The 12,799-nt window shown below is 42.0% G+C and overlaps 1 protein-coding gene across 1 annotated transcript in view; it reads left to right on the top strand.

Moving 5' to 3' along the window:
- Positions 1 to 12,799, top strand: part of LOC124556553 — a 99,350-nt gene that overhangs the window by 21,721 nt on the left and 64,830 nt on the right. The window contains exons 2-3 of the mRNA XM_047130513.1: positions 341 to 508; positions 4,989 to 5,220. Coding sequence (XP_046986469.1) covers positions 341 to 508; positions 4,989 to 5,220 — 400 coding nt within the window. The remainder of the gene's footprint in view (positions 1 to 340; positions 509 to 4,988; positions 5,221 to 12,799) is intronic.

The following is a 12,799-nucleotide window of genomic DNA, read 5'->3' as shown; positions in this document are numbered from 1 at the left end:
GTTTCTCCAGGCAACGCCGATCTACTGCTGTTTGTGTATGAGAAATCTGTTGGAAACTTTCCTCATGTCTGCATGTTGTAGGTGTCGCCACCGGCGCCAACCTTGTGTGAATGCTCTGAAAAGCTAATCATTTGCATATCACAGCATCTTCTTCCTGTCAGATAAATTTCGCGTTTGTAGCACGTTATCTTCGTGGTGTAGCAATTTTAATGGCCAGTAGTGAAGTACACTTTCTCGGAACCCTTGAACAAATTTTAACACCTTCGTTCTTCTCTCTCGCAGCATTTTATACTGACTTGATAATTCGAAAAAAAGTTTAAATGTTTTATCATCTTTTCAGCTGGCTACGCGTTCCCTAATGTGACGATGCCCGTATCATCACTGAAGAGAGCGCTGGATGGGGAGGGCCCGGACGCCATACAGCGCCAGGTGGAGATGGCCTGGCAGCCAGTGCCGGACGCTGAGTGGGTGGGACTCTTCGACGTCTCTCCCCCGCAGAAGGCCCAAGGTACCACGCTGCTACTACTACTACTACTACTAGCTGACACACACACACACACACACACACACACACACACACACACCGTTTACATAGGGCTCTCGAAACCGGATCTCGGCCGGCCGCGGTGGTCTCGCGGTTCTAGGCGCTCAGTCCGGAGCCACGCGACTGCTACGGTCGCAGGTCCGAATCCTGCCTCGGGCATGGATGTGTGTGATGTCCTTAGGTTAGTTAGGTTTAAGTAGTTCTAAGTTCTAGGGGACTGATGACCACAGATGTTAAGTCCCATAGTGCTCAGAGCCATTAAAACCGGATCTCGTAAAGCAATTTCCCAGTACCGCTTCTGGGTGGTCGTGTAAACACTCCAAAATCGAATCTAGAAATCCGTTTCTAACTTCCTGTTTTCCCCTTCCACAATCGATTTTATTCCCGTGTAAACGCACAACCGTTTCTGAGACGGGCTTGGGCTGTCAGGTTACGTCATATTTTCAAAATATTCGTCTAACGTGAACGAAAAAATGGTTCAAATGGCTCTGAGCACTATCGGACTTAACATCTGTGGTCATCAGTCCCCTAGAACTTAGAACTACTTAAACCTAACTAACCTAAAGACATCACACACATCCATGCCCGAGGCAGGATTCGAACCTGCGACCGTAGCTAACGTGAACGGAGTGACTTATTGTGCAATGAGGGAGAAGCAGAAATATTAGTCTGTGCATAAAGCTGTCTATGCTAATTTTTAAGTTAAGAGATGCTGAAGCTGTGGTGACTAAATCAGAAACTAAAATAGCTGTTTTTCAAGCCTCATACTTGACTGGGCAAGCAAATCCGCTTCAGGCCTTAATATGTAAACACGACAGCGAAAAACTGTCTGCGAAATTCGGTTTTCGTCTTTTGGAAGATGTGTCACGTGCAAACAGATACGTGGTACAGTATCAGCAACTTCAAGTGTCAGTAGGGTAATGAATGCTACTGAGTACCAGCTCGTTAATATTATTCATTCTCTCGTAGAAGAATGGAATGAGAAAATGATATTGCTTTTGTATCATAAATCGCCTAAATTCATTCTCTTAACATTACAGTACCACAACGAAACTGTGTGCTTGACGGGAAATTATATGTTTGAGTCCTGGTTGACGACTGTCTCTCAACGTGGTACTGTTCTGTTGTTTAAAAAATTATTATTTCATGGACATAACCTTTCTCCAGATCCCCTGCAATGAGTCTTGCGTTGAAAGTGCCACTGTACCTACGTGTAACCACACAAACTGGCTTTGTGACGATTACTGTAAACTTAATTTGCCCATTATTGTTCAAATGGTTCAAATGGCTCTAAGTACTATGGGACTTAACATCTGAGGTCATCAGTCCCCTAGAACTTAGAACTACTTAAACCTAACTAACCTAAGGACATCACACACATCCATGCCCGAGGCAGGATTCGACCTTGCGACCGTAGCGGTCGCGCGCTTCCAGACTGAAGCGCTTAGAACCGCTCGGCCACCACGGCCGGCCATTATTGTTCAAACAGTTCGGAATTAAAAAGAATACTTCAGGGATAATTTAAAGCTATAAGTCACATGCCAGTGTTACCAGCAGTTGTTTCTCAAAAAATAAGAAAAGTCTTTCTACTATATTTATCCGCTTCATTTTTTAATGAAACTTCCGTGTACAACTTCTACACTGTGTTATTTCCATTGTGACTAGTCTTTCTTTGAACGAAGGCGTATGTAAAAAACAAAAGTTTCCTGGATGAATCTCTAACGTCTCTAGAAACATGACGGTGATGACAATGTTAACGCGTAAACCATTTAATCTCGGAAATGGTGATAAACTAAATTTTTCCGCACTAATGCAAATTTTGGAAAATCAAAATCTGTTGAACTATCTTGAGCTATTAGAGGTGTGTACGAATACGCAAGCTATTCCTGTCAGAAGCCTTCCGTCCGAATCATTAGAGCATTTGTTACGGAGCGACCCGAAGCTTGAATGTGACTGTATTTCTCTGCTAGTTTTCGAATGTCCGCAGAGAGAACATTAGCGCATTTGGGAGGATGGAAGGAAGGATGTGCTGACATTCTGAAGATCGGCGTAGATCCATTGGGAGTATTTGGATGCCTATAAAGGTAGACCGTAGACAGCAATTGACGAAAATTCGTATCCTCATCCGCTCGACTACGCAGTTTTCATCAGTCATGAAGGTCCGTTACGTCGCACACTACACTACAGAGTGAAGCAAGCGCATTGTAACAGAAATATGCTAATAAACAATGGGTGCGGATATTTACATCAAACTAGAAGAAAGTCAATATAAACATGTGTCTGGAACGACTTTCTTTCTGAGTTGTTAACGAAAGGATATTTTCCAAAATTCTCAGATGGGAAACTCACAACAAATGCTCAAAATATCAATTTGCTGCTGTGCACTAAAGCACTCATCGCATCATGGACTATCTCATCCTTTCAAACGACCCCAGACGGTGCTGAATGGTTTCGCAGGTTCCTACGATAAACTGATGAAACATTTGAACATTAGGTACATCTGCTGTATAGACCATTTTTATGTGGCTTGATAGATAATAACGTAAAGGGCTGAAGTTGGACGAACGTGCAGGTCATGAAACTGTTATTATCTATCCGTCGAGGTAAATATCGTCCAGACAATTTGGAACAATGCGACTGAAATTTGCTGGAGCTCCAACATGCATAAACGATATGCTTCCTCATATTTGCAGGAGCGCACTGGAAGAATATTTTGAAAAAAATCCTTGTAGATTGCACTTACAAAACTTGCTGGGAGGTCTGTCAGACAATAACCTGCAATTCCAGTGCACACATTAATTTTAAAATTGCTGCTGATGTTTAGCCTAAACCGTCCCATGAGGATTTTCATCTGACCATAAATACTGTGTGGGTAATTGGAGGACACTACACATTGTTGTGAATTTCTGGTTTGAGAACTTTATTGATTCATATCGCCGCGAAACCATGCATACATGCTTGTGTAGTTTTCTTTCATTAATAAATCTAAAACGAAGAATTTTCAAATATACATCTCTATTCACTTTTTTCTGGCTTTCGTGTAAAAAATGTGGCCCCAGAGATTATAAAAGGGTTTCTTAAATGTCCTGTACCTTCTGGGTGCCATATACTACGCCAGATGAGTAGTTGTCAGCGTAAGAAATCACAGTGGAACGTATGTTTTACGATTTCTACTTTAAAGAAGTAGTCCACATTTTATCGATGGCATTACGGCTGCTAGTACAATGCAGTGTAGTCACAGAAGACGTCTTCCAACTGACAGGTGTTGATAAAAAATATTGTAGAATTAAAATAATAGTGTTTCGTCTTGACAGTCAAAGTTATCCAGTAAAAATGTTTTAAATTTCATTAGAATAGGCTGGAAATTAATCTGTATGTATAAGTAATGCTAAGTACTCACAATTAAAATCAGTTCCGCAGATGAGACCTTGCAGTGAGCCTGCGGAACACACTACACGGAGCAAGCAAACAAGTGAAAATCTTCCATCACTACAACAACTGTGTCAGATAAATGATAAATAAGGGAAGCGGAAAATTGCTTATTGGTCTAGCAGTCGAAACATTTAACGATTCAAATGTCGTTTGTAGGTGTTTACGCCATTTACTTTTCCTTCGAAGTTCAGACGTACACTTTTGAGTACCAGTTCATTCGTTAAATTCTTAATCGTAGACGAATTGAGTGAAGAAGTTTGCCCATCGCACATGGCATATTTGGACAGGCAACTGTATACCACATCCACCTATCTAAATAACGACATTTGAAACCTGTATTCTGGTGCCTGAAAGTATTTTATGCAATAATAGCTCTATTATATTTAAGTGAACATCCATAACGAACCCTTAAATTTACGTAGATAGAAATTTAAGTTCGATGGCAAAATAAAAAGAATAAATCGCATATAGCACACTTAAAATATTGAGTGTATTGTAACTACGACTTACTTTAGACACATAAGATGGTTTGCTTTCAGAAAGCCACGAATAGATAAACCCCAGAAGGTTGAGTATTTTATTTTGTTCTGTGGCTGTTACACATTGGATAAATATTAAGGTGAAGAAGTAAAAACATAGCGTCGCAGAAACGGGTGCGTTCATTTTGTTTTAGATTTTAACTGTGCGAATATTACTGCTATTTACGTGTTGAGAACTCTCACCATTTTCCCTGATTGACTATCACTGTCAGCAAAAACCCCAAATTAAGCGCAGTATCATGTTTTTACTCTTCTTAGTAACAATTCTAACAGGTATCGTGGAATAATCTGTTTCATATTCGCATTACAAGTAAGCTGTTTATAAATGTTATATTTTCGATATCGGCGTAGGAGTGGAGGGAGTCTAGAAGAAAACAAACATACACAATGAATTTTTGTTTCAAGTCACATAACACGAGAAATATTAAACAGAAAGGGACTAACTTCCACTTTTGTTAACGATGCAATTTCAGACGCAGCACCGCTTGTCCGCTGGTCCGCTTCGGAACACCCAGGCGGCTGCTTCCGCACCAGTGTCAGTTTCCCTCGCCAGGAGTACCCTAATGGCTGGAACAAGGGATCCGAAGAGGAGCCTGTTGAGGGAGACGCTTGCATGCCCTTCTGGCTTGCCATCTACGACAAAAATGATGAATTACTACACTCTGACTGCATTAAAATTCGTCCTACCTGGATGGCTGACCACAGGTAATGTACATAATTTCTCCGAGTATGCATGAGTGACTGTCTTTCCCAGTAGCAATGTTTCCATGCCACATTTACTTTGGGTGACACTGTACGGAGGATTTATGTAAATTCTATCTTTGTGTCAACGACAAATAGTTATAATTAAGTAATTAATCGCGGGATACAGTTGGATGAAGTATGTTTACTGTTAAGGAGAAATTATTTTGTGTAATGTTGAACAATTAGTCGTTCCATTGTAATAGCTAAACTGCAAGGTGCACGGAAGTTGAAAATTATCGAAGTTTAACATGTTTCTCATTTGACACAGTAAAACCTTCGCTGTACACTAACCGTGGAGTGGTAGCGACGTTTTGGAAGTACAGTCTCTCTGACCTTCCTCTAACAAAGAATAGGTGTATCAGAATTCGCTTGTTATTCATAGGTAGCGGCGAGCACTTAAAGTCAGTAACGGACTGTGCGACCCATGTGCGTGGGTGATCTTGCGTTGTCCTTTGAGGTCTAGTGTTACCCGCTCCCAGCCCGTGTTGCCATGTTGTACTGCGGACAAATCCAGTAACATTCGGTTGTTTGACCAAGTGCAGCCTGCCTATGTTCTTATCAGTCTGTGCGATTGGGTAACCAACTTAATTTTCACACAGTCTGTTTTCTTCACAGATTTCTCAGAACCTATTCTTGCGTACCAAATGCCTATGATAATGCACTCCCTCCTTTATACAAGTATATAAACACAGAACATGATAAGTAATGAAAATTAAGACTAACCTAAGCATTTAAAAAATACTATACATGCGTCTACATGAAATTTAGCTAGTAATACCTACAGTCCAATCCTGTACTGTGGCAGTTTACTCCACCAATGCTCAAGACGTTCTTGTTTCTCGAAAGCTTTTGTGTTGGCACGCTTTACTCTTTGCCAAATTACTCTCAATTTCTTCACAAAATTTTTCACTGGTTCGCCCTGTGGACCCAGCTTAGGTTAACCTACATCAAAAGGTGATGGCATTTTCCACCCATATACCACCTAGCATGGCGAGAGGCCAGTTCCAGTACGAATTTATGAGTAATACACTCCTGGAAATTGAAATAAGAACACCGTGAATTCATTGTCCCAGGAAGGGGAAACTTTATTGACACATTTCTGGGGTCAGATACATCACATGATCACACTGACAGAACCACAGGCACATAGACATAGGCAACATAGCATGCACAATGTCGGCACTAGTACAGTGTATATCCACCTTTCGCAGCAATGCAGGCTGCTGTTCTCCCATGGAGACGATCGTACAGATGCTGGATGTAGTCCTGTGGAACGGCTTGCCATGCCATTTCCACCTGGCGCCTCAGTTGGACCAGCGTTCGTGCTGGACGTGCAGACCGCGTGAGACGACGCTTCATCCAGTCCCAAACATGCTCAATGGGGGACAGATCCGGAGATCTTGCTGGCCAGGGTAGTTGACTTACACCTTCTAGAGCACGTTGGGTGGCACGGGATTCATGCGGACGTGCATTGTCCTGTTGGAACAGCAAGTTCCCTTGCCGGTCTAGGAATGGTAGAACGATGGGTTCGATGACGGTTTGAATGTACCGTGCACTATTCAGTGTCCCCTCGACGATCACCAGTGGTGTACGGCCAGTGTAGGAGATCGCTCCCCACACCATGATGCCGGGTGTTGGCCCTGTGTGCCTCGGTCGTATGCAGTCCTGATTGTGGCGCTCACCTGCACGGCGCCAAACACGCATACGACCATCATTGGCACCAAGGCAGAAGCGACTCTCATCGCTGAAGACGACACGTCTCCATTCGTCCCTCCATTCACGCCTGTCGCGACACCACTGGAGGCGGGCTGCACGATGTTGGGGCGTGAGCGGAAGACGGCCTAACAGTGTGCGGGACCGTAGCCCAGCTTCATGGAGACGGTTGCGAATGGTCCTCGCCGATACCCCAGGAGCAACAGTGTCCCTAATTTGCTGGGAAGTGGCGGTGCGGTCCCCTACGGCACTGCGTAGGATCCTACGGTCTTGGCGTGCATCCGTGCGTCGCTGCGGTCCGGTCCCAGGTCGACGGGCACGTGCACCTTCCGCCGACCACTGGCGACAACATCGATGTACTGTGGAGACCTCACGCCCCACGTGTTGAGCAATTCGGCGGTACGTCCACCCGGCCTCCCGCATGCCCACTATACGCCCTCGCTCAAAGTCCGTCAACTGCACATACGGTTCACGTCCACGCTGTCGCGGCATGCTACCAGTGTTAAAGACTGCGATGGAGCTCCGTATGCCACGGCAAACTGGCTGACACTGACGGCGGCGGTGCACAAATGCTGCGCAGCTAGCGCCATTCGACGGCCAACACCGCGGTTCCTGGTGTGTCCGCTGTGCCGTGCGTGTGATCATTGCTTGTACAGCCCTCTCGCAGTGTCCGGAGCAAGTATGGTGGGTCTGACACACCGGTGTCAATGTGTTCTTTTTTCCATTTCCAGGAGTGTATATGCTGTTGGCAAAACTTAAAATATACGTCCCAGTATGAATGCAGTGAATTTACATAATGCCTTAACAACTTAGATTAAGTACCGTGAACTCACTGGTACGTAAATTCTTAATTTTCATTAAGCGATATAACTGTTTCAGTAGCTCGGATACAAATTCAGTAGGCTGACCTGTAATAATCGCTCCTGGTATGCCAAATTTCAGTAACCAGTTGTTTACCATGGCTTGTGCTACCGTACTCGCTTTCTGATTTGGAATGGCAACCATAAATAAATATCGCGAAAAATAATCTAACATCGTAAGCACATATTTATTACCAGCTTGTGTTCTATTAAAAGGTCCTAACACGTCCCATCCTAGCATATAAGGTGATTTGTCAGCTTCTGGTAGTGTTTGTAATCGAATTTTATGACAACTCCAGTCTATTTTTTTCTTGTATACTCTGGACGCAGTTTCTTATATATTGTTCTACACCACTGCTACGACTTTTCAACCAAAATTTTTCAGCTAAATATCTACCAGTTGATCTTCTTCCACCATAACCTGGTAAAAGTGGTCGTGTGTTTGACGTAACACTTCCGTTCTCAGTACTGCAGGAACTACAATGCACTCTGTAGCTGCGCACAGCAGGCAGTCTTGCGTTTCAAACTGAGATTCCATTTGAAACAACTGACACTCACTGTCGGTTGATTGTACCTTTATTCAATCTTTCTAGCTTTCACCAACTACTTGATAAAACTGGTTTGCTCCTGCTTAGGATATCTGCATAAGTATGTTTGCCTCCTGCCTTATGAATTACTTCATAGTCGAACTCACTCAATTTAACGCCCATCTCGTTAATCGACCCCTAATAGCCATTTTTAGGATGTGTGGTCTGTAATTACTCTGAATTTCCGACCATACAAATAGCAACGAAAAGAAGAGAATCCGTAAACAACTGCTAACATTTCTTTTGCCATTGTCGAGTAATTAGTGTCAGCCTTATTCAATTGTCTGGAGGCGAATGCCACTGTATGTTCTTTCCCTTCAACATTCTGACTTAAGGAGGGTAGGACGGCGAACGGGCCGACTTGGAGCAGGAGAGGCATCACAGGACATTTTAATTTCCACTGTCTATACTTTTACAAGTAAATTCATAAAACTTTGTCAGCATGACCAGGAAGGATTCAGGATTCATCCTCGTAGCAGTGGAAGTTCAAAAACATAACAAAATCTTTTTTTTTACGTGTGAAATTTCATCATTTTTTCACTTACTATTGGCTGCATTTGTTGCTATAGGTACACTTTTCTACATAAGTAAGAGAAACTGTTCGATGAATTTTGCACAGCATACAAACCATACTTACAGGTGTCTGAAACTCTAGAATCTATTTAATTTATGAAAAAATGAATGAGCTGTTATGTTTTAAATTTTATGTTTAGAAAAAAATCAAATTTTGTAATTAATTATCTCAATTTTTACCACAGTTTTTAATAGATTTGGAAAATTCTAGAGTTTCATACATCCGTTTGTATGCTGTGCAAAATTCATCAAAGAATCCCTCTTACTTGTGAAGAAAAATGTACCTATAACAACAAATGTAGCCAACAGTAAGTGAAAAAACGATGAAATTTCATATCTAAAACAAATTTATTTTGTTATGTTTTTGCACTTCCACTGCTATGAGTGTGAATTCTGAATCCTTCCTGGTCATGCTGACAAAGTTTTATGAATTTATTTGTAAAAGTATAGACAGTAGAAAATAAAATGTCCTGTGGTGCCTCTCCTGCTCCAAGTCGGCCCATTTGACGTCCTACCCTCCTTAACATACAATCGAAATCATTGCTGGAGGTATCGCACGTAAGTATGAATTCCTGTACAGAATCAGGGAAGATTAATACAGGATCTGATATTAATATCTCCTTTAGCTTCTCGAATGCATCTTGACGCTGTACTGTCCACTGAAAACTAACACATTTTTGTAGCAACTTAGTTAATGGCTGTGCAGTTTCAGAGAATCCCTTCGCGAATTTACGATAATTATTGCATAATCCAATAAAGGACTGTAATTGTTTAATAGTTTGTGGAGTGGAAAAATCAGCTATGACGGATTAAGTCAAGGATGTTTTCTCACACCGTCTTGGCTGATAATATGCCCGAGGTAACTTACTTGTGTGTGAACAAATGGAATTTCTCCACACTAAGAGTAAAGTGTGCTGCCGCATCCAACAAAATACTTCATCCAGACACTTAATATGATCTTCTCTAGTTTTATCATCAAGATATAACATACAGATTTTTGATTTTAAACTACTAATTGGCCCATCTAGTAGGAGTTGCAGCGTACCCACAATATTTGTCAGTCTAAACGGCATTTTTCGATATTGATAATAAAGTGAAGGCGTTCTCAAATCTGTTTTAGGTCTATCGTCAGCAAACATTCCAATTGGTGATAATCCTTTCTAAGATCAGTGGTAGAAAAATATTTACATCGCCCTAGGTTGTCTAATATATCCGTAATATGGGGGATCAGATACGCATCCGTTGTGGTTCATGCGTTCAATTAACGGTTGTCACAGCAAAGTCGGTATTTTCGAGTACCTTCAACTGTCTGTTTGGGCACAATAACAATATTTGCTGACCACGGACAGTCACTATGCTCCATAATATCCTCAAATAACTGTTGATTTATAAATTCGTTTACTAGTGGCTGTACGTGTTTCGCTATTCTGTATGGTTTCTTATTGCCTGGTGGATTATCGCCTGTTGATATGTGGTATTGTGTGGTAGGAGTTCCTGGTAGTGGACCATCTGAGACAAATAAATCTGAATATCCTAACAACAAAGTTTCCATGGCTTCTGTTTCGCTATCTTTCAAGTAACAGAAGTTGACTCACAGTACAGACGCATTGATGGTGTGTTTGATGCATCGATCACCTCGTGGTCCATCGATAGATACCCTGATCCTCGAGTATCTCTAAACTCGTTATAAGTAATCCTTTTGGGAGATTCACTTCATCTGTCCCAAAGTTATCAAAGCTTACCGGAATCATTAGTTCCGCATTAACGTTCGTTACATGCCTAACTCTTCTTCGTATAAAACAATGCATTTCATCTACGGCTTCATTGTTCTGCAGTCACTCAACCATACGTAATCTCTTCTGTGGCACGCCGTCATATACAGATATCAAAACCAACATCCCTGTACCAGCAAGCCCTTTGTCATGCGTAATTATCATTAATGTATGTGTACACAGTTCAGTTGCTGACACCTTAGCAATCAGTGTACCGTGCAACACTGAAACGTTCATGGCTATTGGACTCGTTGAAAACAAGTTCCCACCAAGCTTAGCTGTACACTGTGCAAGATTAATTTCTGCATGATGCCTGTCCAGGAAGCCAAGTCCAAGAATGACGGAATACCCTTGTCTCACAGTTGGCAACACTTCCATGTTGTTGTTGTTGTGGTCTTCAGTCCTGAGACTGGTTTGATGCAGCTCTCCATGCTACTCTATCCTGTGCAAGCTTCTTCATCCCCCAGTACCAACTGCAACCTACATCCTTCTGAATCTGCTTAGTGTATTCCTCTCTTGGTCTCCCTCTACGATTTTTACCCTCCACGCTGCCCTCCAATGCTAAATTTGTGATCCCTTGATGCCTCAAAACATGCCCTACCAACCGATCCCTTCTTCTAGTCAAGTTGTGCCACAAACTTCTCTTCTCCCCAATCCTATTCAATATCTCCTCATTAGTTACGTGATCTACCCACCTTATCTTCAGCATTCTTCTGTAGCACCACATTTCGAAAGCTTCTATTCTCTTCTTGTCCAAACTATTTATCGTCCATGTTTCACTTCCATACATGGCTACACTCCATACAAACACTTTCAGAAACGACTTACTGACACTTAAATCTATACTCGATGTTAACAAATTTCTCTTCTTCAGAAACGATTTCCTTGCCATTGCCAGTCTACATTTTATATCCTCTCTACTTCGACCATCATCAGTTATTTTACTCCCTAAATAGCAAAACTCCTTTACTACTTTAAGTGTCTCATTTCCTAATCTTATTCCCTCAGCATCACCCGATTTAATTTGACTACTTTCCATTATCCTCGTTTTGCTTTTGTTGATATTCATCTTATATCCTCCTTTCAAGACACTGTCCATTCCGTTCAACTGCTCTTCCAAGTCCTTTGCTGTCTCTGACAGAATTACAATGTCATCGGCGAACCTCAAAGTTTTTACTTCTTCTTCTAGAATTTTAATACCTACTCCGAATTTTTCTTTTGTTTCCTTTACTGCTTGCTCAATATACAGATTGAATAACATCGGGGAGAAGCTACAACCCTGTATCACTCCTTTCCCAACCACTGCTTCCCTTTCATGCCCCTCGACTCTTATAACTGCCATCTGATTTCTGTACAAATTGTAAATAGCCTTTCGCTCCCTGTATTTTATGCCTGCCACCTTCCATACGCTCACGCAATTCTGTAGCTCCAATCCTAAAAACGAACTGTGTTGTCCACAAGACACCAAATCATTACTTCCCACTCCACGTAATCTATCCCTTAGATTCCCTTATCTTCTGCTACCCACGAGGTCTAGACTAATCACATATACATGTACACGGGTATTGACTAAAAATTTACATTCCTTAACATTTACAAAGCCAATCAAACAACAGTCCCTCTCTGCATTAGTGTCTGCAGTGCTCTGAGGGAACGTTTTCCGATGAACTTAACACCCCCGTTTGTGTTTAACGTTTTCCATTGCTTGCTTCCGTTACCATGCTTCCTAGTCCCACACTCGTTTGCCTTGTGATCAAAACACCCATATCTGTACCATTGCGCCTTCGAATGCCCTTTCTTCCCCCAACGATAACAATTCTTTTTAGAAGTATAAATTCGCTTACCATTGTATACTCGTGTAGCAATATCTATTCCTTGCAAATGTGTGGCAACATGTAGTGCTGTAGCCAAATCCTCTGGATTTTCCATTCGCATTCTTCGCGAAAACTCCCCAGGAATTCCTCGCAAAAACACACCAAAAGTCTGCTTTCTACCTCCTTAAGTATGACGCAATGCACTTCTCACTCATTGCTAA

The sequence above is a fragment of the Schistocerca americana genome, chromosome X (genome assembly GCF_021461395.2).
Source record: "Schistocerca americana isolate TAMUIC-IGC-003095 chromosome X, iqSchAmer2.1, whole genome shotgun sequence".
NCBI lineage: Eukaryota > Metazoa > Arthropoda > Insecta > Orthoptera > Acrididae > Schistocerca > Schistocerca americana.
The sequence above is the reverse complement of the archived record's forward strand: the minus strand, read 5'-3'. Positions and strand labels throughout refer to the sequence as shown.